Source organism: Lissotriton vulgaris, chromosome 6 (genome assembly GCF_964263255.1).
Source record: "Lissotriton vulgaris chromosome 6, aLisVul1.2, whole genome shotgun sequence".
Classification (NCBI taxonomy): domain Eukaryota; kingdom Metazoa; phylum Chordata; class Amphibia; order Caudata; family Salamandridae; genus Lissotriton; species Lissotriton vulgaris.
Window position 1 is genome coordinate 124,800,038 of NC_141694.1, and position 27,021 is coordinate 124,827,058.

A 27,021-nucleotide genomic window follows, 5' to 3' on the forward strand; every position below is an offset into this window, starting at 1 on the left:
AGCAGCATCTTTTTGATAAAAAAATCATCCGTCTCGTGAAAATCTAAAACAGAAAACCTGTGACTATAATGTGCAAAAGACGCAAAATAATATTCTCTAATATTTGGGAGGGACAGCCCTCCTTGTGTAGATGATAAATACAAAGTGCTCAGTGCAAGTCTGGGAGATTTTTTTGCCCATAGGAAAGAGGAAATCAGCGCTTCTACTTTTTTAAAATAAGAGGCCTGGATTGCGCAGGGAATTGCACAAAAAAGGAAATTAAAGAGGGGTAATACCGACATACGAATTAGCGATGCCCGTCCTATAATAGACAGGGGTAACAAATTCCACCGGTCTAAAAGTGAGCCCACCTTTTTTAATAAAGGTAAAAAATTTAGTGCAAAAAGGTCGTCTAGGCTATCTGATACAAATATTCCAAGATATCTTTTGGGATTTGTGTTATATATCTGCCTGAATTCCAGAGCTAAAGTGTCTATAGTGCAGTTCATCATGTTCATAACATTATATATACACAAAACAGCTGCAATTGTTCTTCTCAATCTTTTTTTCTCTTTATTCCAGTTGATCCTGCCAACACGCGTTTCGTCGCTAGTTGCGTTGGTCACCCGCGACTTCGTCAGAGCTGTGTCACTGGTGTAGGAGGCATCTGGCCTTTCGGCCGGTTACACTTCCGTCCCAGCCAATGTAGTGGCCTGCGTGGGGAAAATTCTGTTGTCCTATTCCGTTGATTCAGTCACCTTTTGTATGCAGAAACAAAGCCTCCACGTTTTTAAATTAGATTAGTGCGACCCGCACCATGTAACGTCGCCTTCCCCCGCAGCAATTGCTGCGTAAAATATCGTATCTCCGTGCCGAAACAGCACCTCCGGTTCCGTATTCGAACCTCGCGGCTATCAGTAGCTACTGATGAAAAAGATTGAGAAGAACAATTGCAGCTGTTTTGTGTATATATAATGTTATGAACATGATGAAAGGGATTTATGTGTGCTAGGATATTGCAATAATCATTAGAAATAAATTGGGACCATTGCCCTTATCATCAATCCTCTCAGATTATGCAATTGCAAGAAATGTATGAGTTTTTTTTAGGAGGGTTTCTTTAGGATTTGTTCGAGTTGATCTTTGCCCGGTATAACTCAAATGTACATATATTTGCAGCAGTACTTGTGGGTTGAAAGTAAAACCAAGCTGCACCATTTTTGATTCCTCTTTTACTCCGTATCTACGATATTGCTCGTTTGAATACTGGCAATCCATTGTTCTTGGTTCTCCACAACTCTATGATTCTATCCTTAGATTATCCATGTAATATATAATGTAACTGGTGCTCATGTAAAGTGCTCCAATACCTTCGGGTCGAGGTCGCGCTATATAAAATTGCGGGGGAAAAAATGGCAGTCCCACTCCCCCTATTTGTAATATCAGTTGTTGACCTTTGCTTAAGAGATTAGGCAGGTTGTGAGCATGCCTTGCACAACTACACCTGGTATGCAGTCACTTGTTGTCTGTTCTTGTAGGTTCCTCGGATGTTTGTAAATCTGGTGAGCGTGCTCCAGATACCAACCCTACGGGATTTGTTCCAGGACAACAGGGTTTCGTGCCCCAGGTCTCTCATGAGGTAGGAATCACAACATAACATGTATTTGCTTCACTGCTATAGGGCTTAGTTGAATGAGTGAGTAGGTAGTGCCAGCTGGTGAACTTTGAGACTGATGGAGATTAAGACCAAACCAGTGTTTGTTTGAGCGAGCAAGCATACAAAAGTCTCCCAAGGAGTTTGCGGGTGTTCGGGGAGTGGGGAATGGGGGCTTCTTCTGTCAATAACATTTTTTAAATAGGCATTGAATTTGTATATTTTCCAGAAACAATCTTTGATAAATTGATAAAAAATCAATAGGTTTTACAGGCATATCTAAATTATACTCAAAATACTTTAGAGTATTTCTACTTTGTCGGATCTGACCACCCAAGTTATTACTCATCCTACCCCTTAATGTTATCCTTATCATAACCCTAGACCATTTCCTAACCCAGACCTTTATCTTAAATCTATAGCTTACTATGTTACTAAACCTATCCATCCCTCTAAATATAACTTTAATCTTTCCCTTTAGAACCCCCTCTACTTTAACACTATTCATATTCCTTACCATTATCCTTACCCTTTCCCAGATCTACTCCTTGCCCTGATCTTGCCTAAGATGAACCTACCCCTTGCTGCTAACTTGATACTAACCATACCCATAAGTTATCCTTTACCATCCCCCTAAAGATGTCTCCTCCCCTTAGTTTCCTTTGATTTATTTCTGCTGAACGTAAGTTCCATTTCATGCTTAAAGGGATAAAAGCGACAAAAAATAGCACTAATGAAATAACCAAGCTGGTGATGACCACGGCAGACCAAGCTGGTGGTGGCAGTGGCAGACCAAACTGGTGATTACCGCGGCAGACCAAGCTGGTGATGACCATAGCAGACCAAGCTGGTGATGACCACGGCAGACCAAGCTGGTGGTGGCAGTGGCAGACCAAATTGGTGATTACCATGGCAGACCAAGCTGGTGATGACCATGGCAGACCAAGCTGATGATGACCATGGCAGACCAAGCTGATGATGACCATGGCAGACCAAGCTTGTGATTACCGCGGCAGACCAAGCTGGTGGTGACAGCAGCAGACAAAACTGGTAATGACCATGGCAGACCAAGCTGGTAATGACCACGGCAGACCAAGCTGGTGGTGGCCACGGCAGACCAAGCTGGTGATGACAGCTGCAGATCAATACGCAATCAGTCTAAGTAAATGCTGATTAAGTACGGAGAAATTGACTTCCGCAGGGTGTAGTTCAATGTGTTATCTATGCAGGCCTCCATGGAAAACTCTTTGCCCTTAGATTGCACTAATTGCATGATTTCTTCTGATATGTCAAAAGTCCATATAATGTCCAGAAAATGGCACCTTAATAAGTAGGATTTACATTCAGAAAAAGAAACTAGTACATGGCTGAAGATGCTCTTTCACATGAACGCTGCATGTCTATATACTTACAAGACTAAACTCTGGGGAGGAGACTGACAGGTGAGCCCGAATGAGCATTTTTTTACACATGGAGGCTGGTGGCTGCCCATCTATTTTCAAGACAATCCATTCACACTAGAGCCCTGGCACACGCGCAATCAGCAGGAGGCTGACAGAGACACTTCCACAACGGCCTGCACATAAATGTTGAATTACACATTCGTAGCAGTGGACTGAAAGCAGCATATTAAGTTCCCCAATGTGGTCAGAAAATATTACCCTTTAGTCCTGGGTTCTAAAAATAGGAAACCACAGAAGAACCAGGTCTGCTGACCTGAGTCTGATGACAACTCTTACCTGCACTTTTCTCAGGCTGCATGTTTGAGCTTCTAGCGATTCAACCATGCCTGAAAATTAAATGGCGCCAATCCCTTGCTGTAGCCTCTCCTACTTTAACCTCAACCTTTCCCAACATAACAAAGGGCCAGGAAGCTTGCTGACCACACCCCACCCTTTGACAAGTTTTGAAGGAGTATTGTGACATATCTCCATTCCTCACTGACATGCGCGCTGGGCACTGCAGGCCTGGGGCCAATTTTACCTGCATGGCCATCAGGAAGTGCTCCCTAGTGCAGGAGATGTAGCGTCACATGCCCCAGGACTGAGACCGTGCCAGCCCAACAAATATGGACCAGCCGCCTGCCTTCGCAATTTGTGACAGGCACACACAGCCGGTGGCAGGACAGATGTGAGTACCTGCATCTTTGTTTTTTAAATGCTCTTTAAGACAAGCAAAACACAAGGTGGAAAAAGAGTGGGCAGAGCACAACGCCCATATCAGCACCCCACCACTCTGAGTTGGTGCACCATTAAAGCCTGTATGAGATAGGTCACCCAGAGCGGGGGTGACATACCTTTGATATCTGGCAGGAGCAGTGTGTGTTCCTCAGGAGATCGGCCTTTCCACGTTTTTGGAAGTTGGGTGGAGGTCATGGCCGTCGCACGAGGGGAGTGGGGGGGCGGGGGGTTTTGGGGTCAGCCAGGGCACTTTGCACCAGGCTTTGCCGTTATTGGGACCCTGCGCTTGTATTACAACATCTATGTTTAAGAGCAGGCCTGGCCGCTTTCTTTGTGATTCAGCAAATGCGAGGTGGTGCCAAGTGCTGTGTTATTCCTCCCCCCCCCCCCCACCAGCCGCCCTCCCGTATTATAGTTTCCTTAATTACGTCTTGCAGTTGGATGGGAAACCTATAAGGGTTCCACAAAATTGGTAGGCTCGGATCCAAAAAAAAAGCTTCTGACAAGACTGGGTGGCATATAGCTCGGGAGTGTGACCTTGGTGCTTTCGCTCTAGACGTTGGAAAATCAATAATATAAAATTACTTGAGTGGTAAAAGAACAATACACTTCCCAAAGGCTGAAATGAGAGCTGGAATAAAAAGGTAAGACTACGAGGTTCAACAAGGTTCAACAAGGAGAAAAGGTACCCCCTATGTGAATTTCCAGGTCCCGAGGGTAAGGGTAAAAACAATTACTGTAAAGAAGAACTCTTGTCAGACCTATATTTCTTTATGTATGGCCTTCTAGGGCTCACATGCAAGACAGTTCTTGAGTACAAATATCATACACTGCTAATTATTAAAAAAAACATTTTATTTATATATTTTTTGCATAAAATGTGTTTTTTCCTTTTTTATATAAAATGATTTTCTGTAGTTTTTTGTTCATATCTATTCATTATTCACAAGTATGCACTTATGTTACACAATTCATATGTAAACAGATAAACAGCAAGTATCATTACATAAATCCAAGGATTTCGTTTTTTTTTTAAAGTATTATGGGCCATATGTATCAAGTAAATTCTCATTCGCAAACGCCGAAATTCACAGAATTTCGGCGAATGCGAATTTGCTAAATGGTATGTATTAAGGAAAATCTGGTGCAAAATAAGGAATCGCAAAATTTGCGATTCCTTAATTTGCAATTGCATTTAAGAAATCGCAAATTTTGCGTTTCCTTAAATGCAATGTATGAAGCAAAAAAAAATTGCAAATTGTCCTTAAGGAATTGCAAATTACCACCAACTTCAAGTTGGTGGTAAGTTGCGAATTCCTTGAAAAATGCTAATTTTTGCATTTTTCAAAGTGCCATGTGACGCACATACATGCCCTTAGGGCATGTATGTGTGCCACATGTCCACCCATGCTTATTTCAGGGGTGCAACAGGGTGCCCTTTGGACACCCCTGCACCCTTGAAATTATTCTCAATTTGTGATTCTCTAATTGTGAATCGCAAATTGAGAATAACTTCCCATTCATTCCTATGGGCCTCCTGGCCCATAGAAATGCATGGGAAAGTATTCCTTAATTGCGATTCGCAATTTGCTAATCGCAATTGAGGAATACTAAGAATTCGCAAAAAAAATGTGAATTTGTACATACATCCCAATTTGCGATTCTGAAATAGCGATTTCTAAAAAATCGTTATTTCAGAATCGCAAATCAGGTTGTTGATATATATGGGCCTATATCTTTTGACATAGGACATGACATCTAAGAATCAATATGCATTACATATAAAAATGAAAAATAACCCCACTCTCAACCATCAAGCAATCACTCTCACCAATCAAACCATCTCACCCATACCAACATTTATGCACAGAAACTGTGTAGGGAAATCCTTAGGTTTTATCAGCGACATACACTCTATTTTTATTCTGTGGTGTGATTCAATTCGAACATTTTCCACTGATGTGTTGTACCAAATACGTTTTATTCTCACTTGAAGGGTGCTCACAATTATGTGGTGTAAGAATACATTTTCCTGTTTTTATATTTCAGCATACTTCCAGCTCATCTATTAAAATTTCTCTACAAAGTGTTGTTTTTGGAGACCAAACATGTCGGCTCATACTGTGCCGACAACTGTGGTGTATTCCAAGTCTCTGGCATATCTAACTTGGGCAATGATAATACTATAACATTATCCGTCAGAAGCAGTATAACAGTGGCATCTTGATAAAAAACTGCAGCAGACAAAGTGCCCTTTCATAAGACTCCACACCTGGATATGCCAAAGCCACCCTCAAGGTTTATTCCCGCCTGGCAGCAGCTCTAGAGCGCAGAACATCGCACAGCATCATTCGACAGCCTTTCTCACCATCAACCCACCAAATCATCACTCACACAGACATGCACATAAGGACACCACACACCTATCCGCTTACACAGCACACCAACATTAAAAAAACTCAACTCAAAAGGCAAAATACCGTACAGCTCCCTTCATACAAAAAGCAAATGGACATGAAATTCAATGACACTCAAACGTTTACCTCACAAACCACAAAGGAGATAAAAAAGCTCAAACAGAACATTGGTATCTTGTCACATGTGAAACTCTTGCAAAATTAACATTAATTATATTATTCATCAAGAGAAATCTCATAGTCCATCCGTAGCATCATGTGGACCACACAATCGAGAAGTCACAAATAAACAAGAAAAGGTGTGTGACACGATGGAGGGGTGACTATGACCCGGCCAGGTCCTCAGGGTGGGCTTTTGGTAGGACAGGAGCACTTATATTTCTTTTTTTTTTGGGGGGGGGGCATTGTTTCTAATGGTACAACACCTCGATTAGCAAGTGCCCAACTGACCCGACCCGGAAACATGTGTAAAATGTTCTTCAGCCTTGGAGTTTCATTGCATTAGTGAATGCTACATATTTATTAATGATTGCACTGGTGATAAATCTTGAATCATCTGACCAGTACATACATTGGTCCTCTTACAGATCTCAAGGGATGCTCTACCCTCTGTTTGCTCTCAGATTCTAAATCAGGAGGGTTCCGCCTGGATCCTCACAAAACATTAACTGCCATGTGTAGGTCTAGTTAGATACAGCTTTAGTTGTCTGTAAAACTTCATGTCTTCAGTTCTTCAAAAAAGTACAGTAAGAAGTACAGAGATAGTGGGCTTTGGGTCAGCACTCTTCAGCCAATGGCTGGTTTTCCATGGTTTATTGTTGTTTGGAAGGGATGTCCATCAAGGCCTTAGCCTTCTGCGAATTGCCTCATATTCCCATTGGTGTTGCCACTAGATGTTGGTGATGAGGCATTTTCACAGACTGCATATTTGGCAGGATGTGTATCTTGTAATTGAGTCAGTGAGAGTTCTTTGATGAAATTACTTAATTGCTGACCTTATTTTGTATAGGCAGTTTTGAAGTTTTTGAGTATCAAAATACTGGCTTATGTCAAAAATATCCACTATCAAACATTTTGCTGTGCATGCCAATAAAGTTCATCATAGAACGAACACGTAAACTTCTGACTTTCGCTATCACTCTCTGAGTATGCAGTTTAACTCTGCTGAGAGCAGGGGGCCTGCTCTCAGCTTCTACAACATTGTAGCCCATGATATTTCTTCATTATGGGATACACACTCAGTCCCCTAACCATTGTGAAGCACTTCCCCTAACAGAAAGTCTAACCTATTGTCTTTACTGGTGCATTTTTGACAGAGCTCAATTTATTCCTAAAAGTTTAGTCTTGAATTTTGAAAAGATAATTAACTTCTAAAGTTGTAGGCATTGGATTATCTTGCTTGCTCTCCAAAAGAACTTTACTGAATGTCAGAATGTTTTTACACCCGATTTTAGGAAAACACAGGGACCTAATTATTTTATTTAAAATGTCTCTGTCTGTATAGTGTGCACATGAACCTGGTGCATCTCTTACCCATTGAAGGCATGCTGTTTCCGTGGTTTTGAGACTTGGTCGCTGTTCGGCTCTGTCCAATTGGCTCACGTTTTTGAGTGATTTTACTGATTTCTATGCACTTTTGTGACCTGTGTCTTTCACCCTCATCAGGATCCTGTGTGGTTGTGTTGTAAATCCAGCTGATAACTCCACAGACCTTGAGACTCTGGCGAGATACAACAAGGAATACCAGGTAACACTGCATGCCCTACTCAAGAACAACGATATCCTTAAAAATCTAGAGAACTTTGGACACCGCAAGATGGAATTTTCTGAAATAAAGACATTTACAAATTAAATGAACTATATTAGATTGCTATCTTTGGTATTGAAACCACCACCATTTTGTCCCTAGAGCTAGTACCTCTTGCACTTTAGTATGAGACCACAGTTTGAAAAAAAAGCTCATCTTTAGGTAAACAACTGCCTAGAAAACTAACATTACGTCCTGTATTTAATCTCTAAATCCAACCAAATTTACTTCCTGGCTATGGTAGGACTTTAGGGTCTCATGTAAGTAAGGTGGCTGGCCCACTGGGTCAGCAGAGGCTATGGCCTCTATTGCCTGGCAAAGGTCACCCACCACAATTCAAGATCCATGCATGTCTGGTGGGCATTAAAGGCACTGATCCTTTCCTGGGGGAGCGCCATGTTTGATGCACCTGCTCTGAAAAAGTATTTTGCTCGCAAGAAAAAACTTGAAATCATGAGTTTCTTCTTGCAGAACAATCCAACAGGGGGCCGCGTGTAGGGAGCTTTCTCCCTGAATTTAGGTGCCGCTGTGCCACTGTGCAATTACCATTCCCTGGGCCCATCATGTCTTGTATAGCAGTACCAACGAGGGAAAACGAGGGATGACCACCACACCCTATATAGGGTGGAATGACCGCCACTGAATCCTGTGGCCAGTTAAAGGATTCCAAAGCATAGCAGGCTCAGGCTTCGTCATCAGAAATCATGCGGTTTCCACACCTCTAAAAGGGGGAGGGGTGAGGGTGAGTTTGGTGGTGCCAATTATAGTGGCAGCACCATTCACTCTACATGACTCATAGTAACTTAACGTTCAATCCCGAGTGATACTATATGTGGCTGCATGTATGGGGCAAAGAGAACAGGGATTAGATGCAAATTGGAATTTGTAGGGATATATGTGTTTGTAGGGTCGAGGTTTGGAAGTCGCTCTGTAATTCTGAATAAGGAATTACAAGGAATATGGGAATATTGCTTTCCCAGTAAGCATCCTCAAACCAGACAGGCAGGTAAAACTCAGTATATATCTGTGTGTGAAGCCCGATGGATAATGTCTTAGGACGCCTTAGGGAGAAATCTCGGAATACCACAGCATTCCAGCACCCTTCAATTATTGGTATTTCAGTATCACTCATTCAGGGCGTGGTCATAAAGGATCGTCATTCACCTTGAAATGTGAGCTTATGTGTTTGCAAAAGATGTTTTAGCCGTCTATGTTTACCCACGGTACTGTCTCTTTTGCATGGCCAATGGCCACCAACAAATGAAGGTGGCTGCACCACACCCTGTAACTCTTGAGCCAAATGTGTTGCTGTTGCTTCCTCTGTACTTTTGTAGCGGCTACACAGGCCATCAGTCTCTGTCTCTCCATTTCCCAAATGCTTTCTTTGAGGGTCAAGTTTGCGTCCTGATAAAAGGAGCGCCGCCCTCGTAGTAACATGTGGTGGCTTTACCTGTAAGCATCATAGAGCTTAAAGTGGAACACGCCAGCCAAAATGGGGGAATACGCACTTCCGTTCCGTGCTACCCTTCCCTGAACCATTAAAACCTCTAGAATTCCTTAACGCTACCCTTCACGAAACCTATTGCCTCGCCTTATTGCTACCCTTCCTGGAACCCTAAAACCCCTTACAACCCTTTCACACTTTTACACATCATACCCCTGAGCCTCACACACTCTGACTACTCTCTAATGGTTCCCCTCCCTGAACCTTCAAAACACCTTAAATCACCCCTTGCCTATACCAACACCACTGCGGGGAACGGGATTTTGATATCAATTTATGATTATGATAAATTTAATAAAGAATCCCATTCATCTGTTTTGGACCGCTATTATCTGTCATTGAGGAAAGGACCACCCCCGCATTGGTTAGACAAACCCCATTAACTGACGCCACTCTGAAGAACCACTTACAACTGATGAAGTTTCAAAAGTTTATATAAAGATTAATTTGAATACGATACAATCCACTCAGGATAAAATCTCAAAAGAATACAAAATACAAAATCAATTTCAATATCAGTCGCTTTAAGCTTCGGTGTGAAGTGGTTCCTTCTGCGTCATCTGCAGTAAGATAAAAACAATAATCAAGTTAAACTGTCCCTACTCTATGCTATGTGACAATCCTACTTCGCAAGTTTCTTCCCTAAAAAGGTGTCAGCAGTTTGACTCCCTAAGAAGTTCAAACTCTCTTTAGCCTCTAAAGGAAAACTTAAGTTTCAGAAGCAGTACCCTATCTGCCTACCCATCCGCTCTCTAAGGGTCCTCGGCCTACTGCTCCCTTGCGCTATGATGTCTCAGCGCATCTGCTCAAGGCATCTACCTTTCGCCCTCGCTCTGAGCAATTCGTCTCGCTGTTCCTAACCTCCCAATTGCCAATTGCTACCTCCTCCCCGGGGTGCTGTCCCTAAAATACACAATCACCGTGTGAATGGAACGCCCCTTGACGCCCACCACGGACTTTCCCCGATGATGTCAACTTCCTGCTTCTTCCGTTGGTCCACTCCTTACGTCGTCCGTTAAGTTGACCCTTCTCCTTTGGATGTCATCTTCATCATTTCATCGTCGACATTTATCGATTCTTTCAGATCATGTAACATACGAATTTTGGACAAGGCCTTAACTTTATGTCTCTTAACTTGACCCTGCTAGGTCCTGTGAATGGTCTTGTCAAAACATAGTCCACCTCAAGAATGTCTCTCCTCACGTTCGAGCAATAAGCTCCGTCCGGCATTGTCACCTTAAATCTAACAAGTGCTAGACTTCTCGGCTCTCATGTCCACATCAAGCTATTTACGACCTTCACAAGACCACTAAATTACATTTCATGTGACTATGCTCCTCCGAGCTCTTGACCAGTTAGGTTACATACACAAATGACCTAAACTCTTCCAGCATTCCTACAGAAACCCTCTACACAGCATAACCTTTGGCATACATTTATATATTCGTATTTTAGCAAAAGCCTTAGTTATACTTAAACATTCTACATCAAATACATGAAATCCATAGAATACGACTACATAGAATATAACTTATGCATTCTCCTTGGTTACATTGTCATGTAAGTTCTCTTATACATTTATCCACGTTTCTCCACGTTTACGTCTTTCCACGTTTAAAGTTTATACGCGTACACGAATTCTACTGTGCACATTCGATATTTCCTAAGCATTTCTACACATTTCTATACATTTACCCTTCATGTATACGGGTCTTCTAAATCTAATGCATTTTAACGTGTGAATACATTTACATTTCCTATACCATGTTATCACATCCATTGGCCTTTATGCTATAATCGCCAACTTTACATTACGATATGCATTTCGTTCCTACGTTTATAACATATACGTCTAAATATGGCTACTATATACTTTTCGTTCAAATTGCGCTCTCTCAGTTCCCCCCTTTGATGACTTTTAGGAGTCATCACTAAAAGCAATTTGAATACGTCCGTTATATAGAACTAGTTACATCAGTTCCCCTTTTTATCGACTCAAGTGTTCTCAGACTTTTATACTGTTGATCTTGTAGAACAGCTAGTCTCCTTTCTTGGTCTCTCATTGATCTTTGTAACTGGTTCGACCTATACCATTTATACAATTTTACTAATCCTAATAATGTAATTATACAAATTAATACTATTAATACAGGCTTTAATATGTACCAAACTATACTTTTGCCTAGATTAGCAAACCAACTTCCAACCTTTCCCACTCCATTTCCTACTTTTTCCCAAACATTTACTCTTGATAAATCTTCAATTTCTTGATGAATCTGTGTAATGTTCTGTATGACTTTTTCAAGTGGTTTTGAATTATCAGGAATATAAGTACAACATTCCTGAACTTTCAAAGCTTTACAAACTCCGCCTTCCTTTGCTAATATTACATCTAAAGCAAGTCTGTTTTGTAAAACCATTGCTCTAATCGACTGCATTTCACCCTCTACTAACATTAATGATCTTGCAGTGCTAGCAGACAATCTATCCACGACTGTCGCTAACCTTCTAATCTTAACATCGTTAAGAATCAAACCTAACAATGGAAACATCGCTCCAAATACATCTCCTACTACCTCTGCATCTCCTACTTCCCTTTTCGTTCTCCTCGAAGCCTTTCCTTCTATTATCGCCAAATCCTTTGCATGATATATTTTGGGGAAGACAATTGCCAAGTAACACGAACCATACCAATTGTCTGGAAGTTTTACATAGGCATTTCTCCCACATACAAAATACACATTCGGAATAGCTTGCATCCCTTTCATAAAATCCTTTGTGTAGTACTCCAGTCTAAAAGAGTGCTCACAACTAACTTCACCTACAAATTCACTCTCATAATACGTTTTGCTTCGAGTTAAACATAACTTTCCTTTCTGCGTTCTATCCAATGCTATTGGACCATTGCTACCTTTCTTTTTATGTGCCTTCTCTTCTTCTGTCCAGTCTATTTTCCATTGTCCTGACATTTTTAGAATCTTCTGCCGTCTGTATCGATCATCTACTTGTGCTATAAACCTTTTCTCTACTTCTGATACTTTGCAAGTCAGATTATTTCTACGTGCATATGATGTATCTAACGTGTCCCAAGGAAGAAAGAATTTAGCCAGTCTATCTTCCTTTTTGTAATAGTCCCACTTATTCATTTGCTTATAATTCGGAACTTCAGGCAGTACCGAATCATAATTTGAAAAGTAGTACTCAAATCCTTCTCTACCGTAAAATATACTAAGCAGTAAACTACATGTTATCCCATAAGTCAATGGGAGATGGTGATATCTAATGCCTTCATCTACAGAAGCCGGCAATTGCATACAAACGTAGCAATCTTTGGCCTCCATTGCATCGATATATTCGTACAATAATTTAGCATATGCATTTGACCTAAAGTTTCCCTGTGACTCGTCTATGTGTAATCTACGAGCTTCGTCTGCAAGTAACGCCTTTTCACGTGTAACGGTGCTCTCCTCCTTCTTTCCCACAAGAGCAGGTTTCAAGGTCGTTACAATTTTTACATTTGCTATTCTTTTATCGTTTTCATGTCCTGTCATGTAAGATATCGTTACTACTATGATTATGAGAAATATCACTATTGCTATAAGTGTACCTACTATACATCTAGCTTTTCTGTTTGGGTTGCCGTTCTCCATGTTATCAAAACAGCGTACCTCGTTCTCTAGCGAAAGTTCTCTTTCCAGTCTTTGGTTGCTTGTTCGCTTTCACAGTCTTTAAAGTGCTCTTTTATCAACAGGTATCTTTTACAACAATGTCTTTTTCTTTTCTTAGCAGCAGACAACCCTAGCCCTTCTCCGTCCTCTAAATGTAATCCCTAAGTTTATTCTTCTTTCCACTCGGCGCTAGGTTATCTTCTTCTTTATAACATACGTACAAAAGTCTTTTATGCATCCACAATTATTGTCGGACCTGCAGCTTTCACAACAATGATTAACAGTTCAAAACGAATAACTTTTTCTTCTTCTTCTGTCATTTGCTGACCAGCCGTTGGAAATTGTAGTCTTTTCAGCACTAGATCTTGAATTTTACTCAAACGTGGGGGTCGGGGAAGTGTGAAAGTCAGTAACCCCTCAGTCTCAAGCCCAGGCGCCAACATCCATATCTCCACTGTCACGACTGGATCGAGAGTGGTTACTTTCACACTCTTCACTCTCCCAGATTTCTGTCCCCAATACATCTGCTAGATAAGTCCACTCTGGGGTGGCGTACCTTCTGCAGGGCACACGTACCCTTCTTGATCTTCGTGGACTCTCAGTTCCCGAATCTGTCGTCTCGTCCTCCTGATCCGATTCTTCAGCGATCGGGGCAAGAGTTCTTTCCTTTTTCCTTTCCGAACTTGGCCTTTTCCTTCTCTCCGGCCAACTGGCTTCTTCACTCTTTGTCTTTCCGCTCCTTGTTCTAGGAACTGTCTCTTGGTCACTCTCAATTTGTTCGATATCTGTGTCGGATTCCCAGTTACTTTCTTCTCCTGAGGCAACTTCGGTCCCACTCGTGTCCTGACCTTCGTCGCCCTGTTCCAACACAGTTTCAGCTTCTTCGATCACCTCCACAGCTTGGCTTTCCCCCTCTATGGCTTCTCCGCTTCCCGCCGGATTCTCATCTGAGAGAGGAGCTGTGTCTTCTGGAGGTGTTGGCACTCTTCTGGTGTGTGAGGCATGTATCCAGTTTGGCAGCCCTCCACACTTCACTGCGGTATTCGTTACAAGTATGACTTGAAACGGTCCTCGCCAACGCACGTCTAAGCAGTTCTTCCTGACATGCTTCTTCACCAGGACCCAGTCTCCTGGACTCAGGTCATGGCACAAGTCTTGTATTGATGGAACCTCTGCAGCCTGGACCTGGAGGGACACAGAATTAACGGCATCAGATAGTCCCTTGCAGTAGTCCAAGATCAAATCGTCTGTGATGTTCACTAGCGCTGCAGTCGGAACCGATGGCAATCTCATAGCTCTCCCCATTAACACTTCATGTGGAGAGAGGCCTGTTCTTCTATCAGGTGTGCTTCGTATACTCATGAGAACTACTGGAAGTGCGTCTGGCCAACTCAGGGATGTCGACGAACAAACTTTAGCCAGTCTGGACTTGATAGTACTGTTAATTTGCTCTACGATCCCTGAAGCTTCTGGTCGATAGCTGCAGTGTAGCTTCTGATCAATGTTTAAAGCTGAACACAGCATCTTCACCACTTCGCTATTGAAATGAGTTCCTCTGTCCGATTCCAAAGAGGATGGCACCCCGAACCTCGGTATCAACTCTCTAAGTAACAATTTTGCTACTGTAAGTGTATCGCACCTACGTGTAGGGTAAGCCTCAACCCATCTCGAAAATATACAAACAATCACTAGCACGTATCTGAGTCTGTTGCATGGAGGCATTTCTATGAAGTCAATCTGCATCCTATTGAAAGGCCCCCCAGACCTTCCTATGTGACTCAAGGTAACTGGTGTTCTCTTACCCACATTTAGTTGCTGACAGATTGTACATCGCTGACACACTGCTTCTGCCGCTACTCTAAATTTTGGGTTAAACCACGTTTGCCTGAATACTCTCACCATAGCATCTCTACCTATGTGAGCTGATCCATGCAATTTTCTTGCCATTGGACTAATGAGTTCATTTGGTAATACTGCCCTTCCGTCGGCAGACACCCAGAAATTCATTTCGCTTTTCTCGCACCCTGCTGTTTCCCAGCCCTTTTTCTCATCATCTGGTGCATTTTCCTGTACTGCTCTCAATTCATCCCACGTATCTACAGTGTCTAACAACATGGTCAATTCAGTCATTTCCTGGATTCCCCCCACTTTTGTATCAGTGTGAGAATATCCCTGCTCTGCGCAATAACGCGCTACCTCATCCGCATATTTATTTCCTAGTGATACAAAATCCGTATTTTTTGTGTGTGCTACACATTTGACCACGGCTATGGCCAAAGGTTTTTGCAAAGCCTCTAACAGTAGTTTCACGAATTCTCCATTCCTAATAGGAGAACCCGAGGAGGTCATGTAACCTCTTTGAGACCACAACTGCCCGTAATCATGAACTACGCCAAATCCATACTGACTATCGGTGTATATAGTGACTCGAAGTCTATCGCCTGCTAGGCAAGCACGAGTCAAAGCCACAATTTCAGCTACCTGTGCGGAGTGTACTCCTTCCAGGCAAGCGGCTTCTATAACTCTGGTAATCGTGCATACTGCATAAGCGGCTCTCAGCTGACCGACATCGTTTCTTACACATGAACCATCAACGAAGAAAATTTCGTCTGGGTCTGTCAATGGCTCATCTACGATATCAGGTCTCGGTTTGGTACATAGTTCAGTCACATCGAGGCAGTCATGTTCTGTACAATTTTCATCTTCCACTTCATTCGGAAGTGGCATCAAGGTTGCAGGATTCAAGACAGAGCATCTCTTTAGAGTCACATTCTCGGCAGCCAGTATGACCTGCTCGTAGCGTGTGAGCCTGCTATTCGTCAGATGCTGAGTCTTCGTCCTTGTCATTAACAGTTCTACAGAATGTGGTACATACACTTCTAACGGATGACCCATAACTACGCTCTCAGATCTTTCAATGCTGACACCCGTTGCAGCTACGGATTTGAGACATCCGGGCAACGCTGCGGCTACTGGATCTAATGTAGCCGAAAAGTACGCCACTGGCCTGCGCGCATCTCCATGGACCTGTGCTAATACCGCTAAAGCGCATCCCTCTCTCTCGCAGCAGTAAAGCAAAAAAGGTTTCTTATAATCTGGCATCCCTAAAGCCGGGGCACGACATAAGTCCTCCCTCAGCTGCAAAAACGCCATCAAACAATCTTTGTCCCATGGTACCGGATCACTTACTCCTTTGTGCGTCAGTTGTAATAACGGTTTTGCCTTCAGTGAAAAGTTTGCTATCCACTGTCGACAATAACCAACCATGCCTAGAAACATCCTGACTTCTCTTTGTGTTGTAGGCGCGTTCATTTTCATAATCGCCTCTATTCTGTCTGGAGACACCTTCCGCTTTCCCTTTTCAATCCTATGGCCCAAGTATTGCACCTCAGTTTTACAATATTGCAATTTACTTGGAGACACCTTGTGTCCGTTCTCAGCCAAGTGATTTAACAAGGTGATGGTGTCTTCTTTGCAAGCTTCCTCAGTTTCTGACGCAACTAGGAGGTCGTCTATGTACTGGACCAGAACTGAATTCTTGGGCAGTACTAGACTCTCAAGATTTCGTTTCAATAACTGGTTAAAGATCGATGGGCTTTCTGTATACCCCTGAGGGATACGACACCATGTTAGGACGCGATCTTCCAGTTTGAAAGCGAAAAGATATTGGCTCTCTTCATCTAACGGTATCGAAAAGAAAGCCTGGCACAAATCTATCACTGTGAACCATTCAGCTTGGAACGGTATCTGAAACAATATCACTGATGGATTCGGTACCACTGGACAACATGAGACAACAATGTTATTAATCTTTCGAAGATCCTGCACTATTCTGTATTTTCCACTAGGTTTCTGCAAACCCATGATCGGGGAGTTACATGGACTTCCCACGATCTCCTTCAGTATCCCTTGCTTAATCATGGATTCAATCACAGGCTTAATCCCTGCAATCGTCTCTGGCGTTAGCTTATACTGTGGTGTTCTTGGATACTCAGCATGGGGTCTTACCAAGATTTTTACCGGTTCCACTCCTTTTATCAATCCTATTTCTTCCCCAGTAAAATCCCATACCTCAGCTGAGACTTTCTCTCTCAAGTCTTGTGGAAGCTCCTCCACTGTTAAGGTAGGATAAAGTTCCACGCATTCCCTTGAGTTTACAACTTTGAAATCTGCGTCCTCATCGTTTGTCTGCACTTCTACTCCCTCAGGTGTGCAATGTATCGTGCAATTCAGTTTGCACAGCAAATCTCTCCCTAATAAGCACACAGGACTAGAATCGCAGATCACGAACTGGTGTTCGTCACTGTAATTCCCTATTCTCACTGACACTGGTTCGGTCAGAGGATTCGTCATCCTCTTGTTTGCAACTCCTACCACCTGAACCATTTCTCCTGATATTGGCAGACCCGGGACTACTGCAGATCTCAACGTGGATCGAGTGGCCCCTGTATCCACCAAAAAGGTTGTAGGACATCCCGCTATTTCAGCCTCTACGTATGGTCCTCTCTGATCTACTTCCAAGGCGGCTCCTAGAGTACAGTCTTCGTCCCTACTCGCCCGCTGCCCTGTAAGAGGATCAACGTAGTAACATTCCTCTCCTCCTACAAACAATGGCATCTGTCTGTATGTTTTTCCTCCGTTCGTGATGCGAGGTGGTTGAGGGAACGGGGCTCGAGGAGTCTGAGTCCCCCCTTTGACAAACTTGCCTTTCGGGACTGTGGCTCCCTTAACCACGTTGTTCTGGACCTCTTCCTCCTCCTGCTCTAACTCCCCTGTCTCAACATTGTAAGGACACTCGCGTCGCCAGTGTCCCACCTCGTTACACTGATGGCATCTCGTTGTCTTTTTCAGTGTCGCGATATCCATTCTCGGTCTCGGTCTTTCTTCCTCGTCTCTGCTCTGATTGTTCTGTTTCTTTGCCTGCGTTCCTATTCCCTGCTGTCGCTGTTTATCCTTACCAGCAGCTTGCATTTGCACTAGCATTAGCTTTTCTTTAAGCTTCTTCGCCTTCGAGTCTATCTCGTCACTACAGTACCTTGCATACCTCAGAATCTCGTCTAAAGGTTTGTTCTGCCAACAGATCAGATGCTGTTGGATCATTAGGCATATTTCTGGTCTTAATCCTAAGACAAACTTTGAAACAAATTGTCCTATGTCCTTGGGATCCATCACATCTAACCCGCTGTATTGCTTGAATGCTTTCAGCAATCTCTCGTAAAACTCATGCACTGTCTCTTTCGGCTCCTGAGTAGTTCGATCTATCTTTACCCAGTCTATGTCTTGTACCGGCACTTTCTCTTTCAGCCACGTTATTACTCTCTCGTATTTCTCCATGACTCTATGAGATGGACCATTCGTCCTGGCGTCTCTCGTGGGCTCACAAGTGGGCCAGTCAACACTGAGCTTGCACGCCGTCCATAGGTCTCCGGGTACTACGATATCGAACAGTGTGTTCAAATCGACCCACAGTACCTTTGAAATCTTCACGAATCTTTCTACCTGCTTATACCACTCGACAGGATTATCTCTAAGCTTTGGGAAAGAATTGGTGAATGCCGCCAAATCCCCCCTAGTCCAAGGCACATGAACGTAACTTCCATTCGCGACCTCTCGCAAAGGGAAGGCTTCCATTCGCATCAAGTCTGTGTCCTGGGAGCCCTCAAGTACACTCCGTCTAACAGAGCCCTTTCTGGACCATCTTTCCTCCCATCTATCTAGATCTCTCCATATTCTGATACTTACGATCAATTCCCTTATGTGTACTTTCAGCGCGATCGTTCTGCGATCATCCAAATCCTGATCCGTGCAAGTTAGCCTGTGGTTACTCTGTAAAGCCTTAGTTCGTGACAGGTCTACCATGTACCTGTTTGCTAAATTAGATAAGTTCTCATGAACTGACCTCGCTCTTCGAGTAATATCTTTGGATAGAAACAGTATCTCATCTGGTGTATATGAGTTTAATCTCTCTAGTTGCACTGTACCGTCAATCAATTCATCCAGATCTGCCTTCAAACTCATCACGTCAAGCCGTTTTGCTTTTATTTCAGCTTTCAGCATTTCAGTTCTATGTTCTTCTCTCATGTCTCTCTCTCCTCCACTATGCGCCCTACGCCTGAGCACAGGTGAATTATGAGGAGTTTTACTTCCATCTTTTCGTTCCCACCCTTCGAGATCCCAAGCCTTTCCATCTCCACGTGGGGTATGGTGGAATAATGCTCCGTCCCCCAACCCTACGTTCCGATTTCTAAGCTCGGTTTCTCCAGATGTGAGATAGGATCCACCGTTCCGTTCTAACCCATTATAACTTGCCTGCTGTCTGGTGTCGCTTAATAAACGATAGGGTCCGTCACGACCCTCCATGTTTCCGTGATCTCTTTCGCGATCACCGGAAGAATGGCGAGACGTTTCGCGACTCCCTATGTTTTCGTGACTCCGACCACTGTCCCCGGATGTATGTCGAGACGCTTCGCGACTCTCCATATTTCCGTGACTCCAATGTCTCGCATTCTCACCTGGGGCATGGTGTGTGCACCTGAAGGTATTCCGGTACTCCTGTGTCCTATGTTCCCCTTCACTAAAGGTGACGCGAGGCACTTCGCCACACCCTGCGCTCCTATCTTCGCACATTAGCCTATTGCTGTTATCAGTAGGATAAGTATCTCTTCTGCTCTCTTGGCTTCCTCTCTCCCACTCGGGGCTGCTTTCGCCAGCTCCACAATGAGAGAGAATCCTGTTATCTTGCTCTCTCCACTCGGATCCCGTTTCTAACCCTTTATTCCGAGTTTCTTCGGCCGCATCCCATTCTCTCAGGTATTCCCTTAATTCCTTATGGGTTTTTGGTTTAGGACCCCTCAAATCCATTGGCCCTCTTCGATCTCCCTGTTCTACTCTGGGACCTGTTGCAGAATCTAATGGGGTACTCCGACTTATCGGTGCTCGTATTTGCCTGTGGGAATTCATTGTGGCATTCCTATTCTCTTCTTCTGCTCTTTCATTATCCCATCGTGCCTGTTCCTCCTGCTGGACCCCTTCCGGGTTGTAGATTGACACAATAGGGCCTATGGTGACCGGGACCTGCAAGGCGTCCGGCATCTGATATGACCTAGCGCATTGCGTCTCCGGAGCTCTCTGGACCACAAATCTTCCCACTACTCTCTGTTCAGGACTAGTTTGGGGTATCTCTACGGTCTTAGTAGCGTCCCACTCTGATACCGGGATCGACTTATACTCTCCCCACCTAGTTCCGTCTACTTGCGGTAATATGGGACTCGCAAGTTCACCGCTATATGGAGGTGGTTTATCTGTTAACAACCTGTCTATTAGATCCTCCTCCGACTCGCTTTCCTCATCCACCTGTTCTAGAGGTTTCCTTTCTCCCGTAGCCTCTATCATGGTGAACAATTTGTCCGCTTCTACCTTCTGCACCCTCCATTTCTTAGCTTCTTCGTCCCATTTAGCATCCTGCACTGCCTTTACCGATCTTCTCACTCTTTCTTGGCGCCTCTTTACGCCCCTTTCGTGTGCAGTTCTAAACCACACACCAAGAGCTTCAAATTGTGTTGGCCTCGGTAGAGGTCTCATTGAAAGCATTGTCGCCTTCAGTTGGTTCAACACTTCTAATTTAAACGTTCCAAATCTTGGAAACGCTAGTTCTTTTTGCCCTTCAGTTAGCCTATGCCACTCGGAAATCCACAATATTGAATGTAAGCCTACATTTATTGCCATATGATGTGCTGGTGTGCCTTCTGGTGGAGCTTCTTCTCCGGCATATAAATTTCTCCTTTTCTTTTTAAAGATTTTCCCTAAACCCTTAAAGCACTTCATTTTGATAACGTACGATATTTCTTACTTATTTGCGTCTAGATAACAACCACCAATCCCTGTGCGACTCTCGCTAATCAGCCTATCCCAGCACGGTTCTACACTGACGTCACTTGTCTCTTCTTCAGCAGCTTCCCTCGTTTCTCGACTCGTCTCACGATTTCACATGCGTTTTCATTCATACATTGAAAAATGACTACTTCCGTCCAAGCGATCACTTTTCTCTGACTGTACGGCCACAGTCTAACTGTAATTGCTACCTCAACTGGCACAGCGTCTTTCCTCTTACGGTCGGACACTTGCCTCAACTGATAGGTTACTTACACGCAGTAAACGTACGACCAGCGTCCGCTACTCATTCACTCACACATACGCTCCCCCTATCATCGGTCTGTCGGGAAATCAATGGTACCTCATGACCCCCTTTCAATGGTAGACAAATTACTCTAGGTGTTCGATACACCCGAACCACTTAAGTCCTCTGGACATAAGATTTCATCCAGTTGCGCGCGCTCACAACTTTCCCTCAATCACACTACAGGCATTCAACTCCGCTTGACATTACAACACAGGAACAACATAAAAACACCGCAATCTTACAACGCATGACCCTTATACTCACTCTCGACCGACTCTGCTGCTTTTCTCTCGACGCACCATCAGCACCGTCTTCGGCTGCAATTCTTCTTCTGGTCGACGATGACTAGGGACCTTGGGGTAAACTAACCTGGCCTAGGTCGTCTTCCTCAAGAAGATAACCATCATTACTCTGCTACCAACTGCGGGGAACGGGATTTTGATATCAATTTATGATTATGATAAATTTAATAAAGAATCCCATTCATCTGTTTTGGACCGCTATTATCTGTCATTGAGGAAAGGACCACCCCCGCATTGGTTAGACAAACCCCATTAACTGACGCCACTCTGAAGAACCACTTACAACTGATGAAGTTTCAAAAGTTTATATAAAGATTAATTTGAATACGATACAATCCACTCAGGATAAAATCTCAAAAGAATACAAAATACAAAATCAATTTCAATATCAGTCGCTTTAAGCTTCGGTGTGAAGTGGTTCCTTCTGCGTCATCTGCAGTAAGATAAAAACAATAATCAAGTTAAACTGTCCCTACTCTATGCTATGTGACAATCCTACTTCGCAAGTTTCTTCCCTAAAAAGGTGTCAGCAGTTTGACTCCCTAAGAAGTTCAAACTCTCTTTAGCCTCTAAAGGAAAACTTAAGTTTCAGAAGCAGTACCCTATCTGCCTACCCATCCGCTCTCTAAGGGTCCTCGGCCTACTGCTCCCTTGCGCTATGATGTCTCAGCGCATCTGCTCAAGGCATCTACCTTTCGCCCTCGCTCTGAGCAATTCGTCTCGCTGTTCCTAACCTCCCAATTGCCAATTGCTACCTCCTCCCCGGGGTGCTGTCCCTAAAATACACAATCACCGTGTGAATGGAACGCCCCTTGACGCCCACCACGGACTTTCCCCGATGATGTCAACTTCCTGCTTCTTCCGTTGGTCCACTCCTTACGTCGTCCGTTAAGTTGACCCTTCTCCTTTGGATGTCATCTTCATCATTTCATCGTCGACATTTATCGATTCTTTCAGATCATGTAACATACGAATTTTGGACAAGGCCTTAACTTTATGTCTCTTAACTTGACCCTGCTAGGTCCTGTGAATGGTCTTGTCAAAACATAGTCCACCTCAAGAATGTCTCTCCTCACGTTCGAGCAATAAGCTCCGTCCGGCATTGTCACCTTAAATCTAACAAGTGCTAGACTTCTCGGCTCTCATGTCCACATCAAGCTATTTACGACCTTCACAAGACCACTAAATTACATTTCATGTGACTATGCTCCTCCGAGCTCTTGACCAGTTAGGTTACATACACAAATGACCTAAACTCTTCCAGCATTCCTACAGAAACCCTCTACACAGCATAACCTTTGGCATACATTTATATATTCGTATTTTAGCAAAAGCCTTAGTTATACTTAAACATTCTACATCAAATACATGAAATCCATAGAATACGACTACATAGAATATAACTTATGCATTCTCCTTGGTTACATTGTCATGTAAGTTCTCTTATACATTTATCCACGTTTCTCCACGTTTACGTCTTTCCACGTTTAAAGTTTATACGCGTACACGAATTCTACTGTGCACATTCGATATTTCCTAAGCATTTCTACACATTTCTATACATTTACCCTTCATGTATACGGGTCTTCTAAATCTAATGCATTTTAACGTGTGAATACATTTACATTTCCTATACCATGTTATCACATCCATTGGCCTTTATGCTATAATCGCCAACTTTACATTACGATATGCATTTCGTTCCTACGTTTATAACATATACGTCTAAATATGGCTACTATATACTTTTCGTTCAAATTGCGCTCTCTCACCCCCTTAGACGTACTGCTACCATTCCATGAACTCTAAAAACCTTTATTACCCCTTAACACTACCCTTCTCTGATCCCTAAACACCCTTACTAACCCTTAACACTACCCATCCCAGAAATCTAAAATATCCTTTACGCTACCCATCCCTGATCCGTAAAAAACCCAAATCCTCCCTTAATGCTACCAATCCCTCAACCCTAAACGTCCCTCACTTATCCTTACACTGGCAATCCCTGAACTCTAACCTCCCCTCACTACCTCTTAAAACTACCCTTCCTTGAAACCTAAAACCCCTTAATCAGTCCCCCGCCCTTTTCCAACCTCACTGTGAATAATCCTCTCTACTTTATCAGGAGACTGGCCCCTTGGCCCTGCTACCAGTGAATTTACCTTTTTCCTATAAGAAACAAACATTTTCGATTTTTTTTAAGCGACAACTTAAAAAAAATTATATTCTTTCACTAGATGACATTTTTTCGCATAACGTTTTTAAAGTTTCTCTCCTCCACGCAATATTTTACCTTAAACTGCATTAGTCCTAATCGTAAACTTAGTTATGAAACCAAGAAAGTGGCTTAGTGTCAATGTTGAGATTGTTTTAAAGACTCTTTAACTTCATTTGAAATGCTGCTTCAGATCAAAGATGCTTTTGTGAACATTGGTTCTGCTATTTTCTGCCCCACCCCCAGATGAAAACTCGACAGCTGGTTGACAGTGGTCGATATGACACAAGAGATGATTTCACCGTAGTGGTGCAGCCGTTCCTGGAGCATGTGACGATTCCAAAAGATAAGGTAAAACCACTGGCAAAAAGAGATTCACCAAGTAAGTGTCCAGGGTAAGTCCAACATCCCCTCGAAGGGACAGTGATAACATACATGTAAAGCAATTGAGATGGGACCTGACAGGCCGGAAAGCAAGATAGGCGACACTGATTGGCAAGCATTTTTGAAGGGGTTTTTGTTCGTAAGCACTGAGCTTTGTATTAACAAGCATTGCCTATGCAAGAGCTATAGGCTCTGCCAATATTTTTCAGCCATGTTTTACACGAGTGTGGCTGCTGTTCAGCATGACTAAATGTTAGTGACGTAGAGGAGAGCGGTGTGGAGTGTCGTAGAGCGGAGTGGTTTACAGGGTAGTATTTTGGAGTGTCATGGAATGGTGTAGAGCGTTGCGGAGTGCTGTAGACTGGAGTAGAGTGGAGTGAAGTGGATTAGAGTGGAGTGTTGTGGAGGAAGTAGAGTGAAGCAGAGGGGAGTAGAGTGGAGTAGAGTGGAGTGGTTTACAGGGTAGTATTTTGGAGTGTCATGGAATGGTGTAGAGCGTTGCGGAGTGCTGTAGACTGGAGTAGAGTGGAGTGAAGTGGATTAGAGTGGAGTGTTGTGGAGGAAGTAGAGTGAAGCAGAGGGGAGTAGAGTGGAGTAGAGTGGAGTGGTTTACAGGGTAGTATTTTGGAGTGTCATGGAATGGTGTAGAGCGTTGCGGAGTGCTGTAGACTGGAGTAGAGTGGAGTGAAGTGGATTAGAGTGGAGTGTTGTGGAGGAAGTAGAGTGAAGCAGAGGGGAGTAGAGTGGAGTAGAGTTGAGTGGTTTACAGGGTAGTATTTTGGAGTGTCATGGAATGGTGTAGAGCGTTGCGGAGTGCTGTAGACTGGAGTAGAGTGGAGTGAAGTGGATTAGAGTGGAGTGTTGTGGAGGAAGTAGAGTGAAGCAGAGGGGAGTAGAGTGGAGTAGAGTGGAGTGGATTAGAGAAGAGTAGAGTGTCATAGAGTGAGTGTCAGAGTGTCGTAGAGTGGAGTGTCGTAGAGTGGAGTGGTTTTAGATGGTAGTATTGTGGAGTGTCATGGAATAGTGTAGAGTGTCGTAGAGTGGAGTGGGTTAGAGGGTAATATTGTGGAGGGAAGAGGGAATAAGAGGGAAAATTTGAAAAATAAATCAAGGAAAATGATTTTCCCCATTGACTTACATTGAAGCAGAGGAGATCTTTTATGGGAGATACCTTAAATAAAGCCATTTTGGGCTTAAACTAATCAAAATCGTAATTCAACTGCCAAAATCAGTTCTGTTGGCATGTATGTACGTCCGATCTGCCCCCTGTGTCAGAAAGACTGATGTGCCTAGGGGAGGGTAGGAGTGCTAGTCCATTTCATTTGGGTGTGCTCCCCCTAAAAAAGACATTCCTGGGCTCTTGGATTTGGATCCCTTCTTAGGAATCACCCTCTTGCAGCTGGCAATCCCAAAACAGGGATCCACTAGGGAAGGAGACCGTTGGAAAGGGGAGATTTTCCCCTTTCCAATAATACCTCTCCCATCAGAATTGGTGATCAGGGGCTTAGATATGTGCACTGCTTAATTTGTAAAGAAATAAGTGCCAGGGCTCTCGCCAGGATGCCACGGCAGCTTACACCACATGCCTGTTATGCTGCCAATTATAGTAAATGTAAATGTAATTTGTACTTGTAAAGCGCACTAATACCCCAACTGGGTGTCCTGGAGCTGTAACGCATACCGCTGTGGAACCCTTCCTGGTTTTTCCCTGTGAAATGTCCACTCCTGGGCACCCTCAAGGTGGAGTCAGGCATCCCAGCACTGTTGGGGCCATTATGCAAGCTATTGCCCAGAGTTGCTGAGTGGGACCCATGATTAGAATAGGCACACAGAGACGAGAATTATCAGGTCCGAGGAAATTGAGCCCAAGACCTGCCGAGGCAGGAATTGAACCCTGGTCCCGGACCAGACTATTGCATCAGGGTTTACCGCTCTAACCATTGAGCTACACTTCTCCACATAGTAACAACACAACTATTGACCATCACACTCCTACAAGTGTGACAGTTCAGACTATTCCAGGCCCCCAAAGCTATTAGAATGGCTTTGGCGACAGGCAATAGTCATTTTTAATGTGTATTGAATTAATACATATCTAAATTAGGCAGACAGCACCGCCTTTTGGCAGACTGTCACAAGCACCGGTATTGACAAGTAAGTGCCGTGCAAAGCACCGGACACCATCGGCTCAAATTAAGCACTGGATAGGCCCCAAGCACTGAATTAACTGAAAATAAATTAAACCTATCATTTCATTTCTCTTTAACCTTCAAGTTATTGCTGTTGTCATTCTGAAAAAGAAAACAACCTTGGGCTGCTGGGAAAGGTTCTCCGTTAGCAGCCTGACCTGACATTTAAAAAAAGGGAATCTCTTTTGTGCCCTGTGTGCTTTGATGTGACCTCCGCCTCATTAGGCAAGGGCTGAGAGCACTCTTGACGTGGAGGTCAGGTGAATAGAAATTAGGAGAGGTGTGGCTCAGTGGCTGGAGCTGCTGAACTTGAAACTAGAGAACCTGTTTTATTGCTGGCCTAGGCAGTGATTCTGCACAAATCTATTAATCTCGATAGTGCCAAATAAAAATAAAATGCTATATCTGTTTCTCATATAAAATGCTTTAATGCCCTTGGGACAAGTTTGTGGTATTTAAATCTGTAAGAATAAAATAAACAAGCATTTGCAATGCAATAGGTCTCGCATTAGGAACGTTTCAGCTATTGGTATTGTAAATGAC

The 27,021-nt window shown here is 43.4% G+C and overlaps 1 protein-coding gene across 1 annotated transcript in view; it reads left to right on the plus strand.

Moving 5' to 3' along the window:
• PLB1 (phospholipase B1) overlaps positions 1-27,021 on the plus strand; it is a 604,804-nt gene that overhangs the window by 222,214 nt on the left and 355,569 nt on the right. The window contains exons 24-26 of the mRNA XM_086926127.1: positions 1,518-1,618; positions 7,896-7,977; positions 24,152-24,256. Coding sequence (XP_086782253.1) covers positions 1,518-1,618; positions 7,896-7,977; positions 24,152-24,256 — 288 coding nt within the window. The remainder of the gene's footprint in view (positions 1-1,517; positions 1,619-7,895; positions 7,978-24,151; positions 24,257-27,021) is intronic.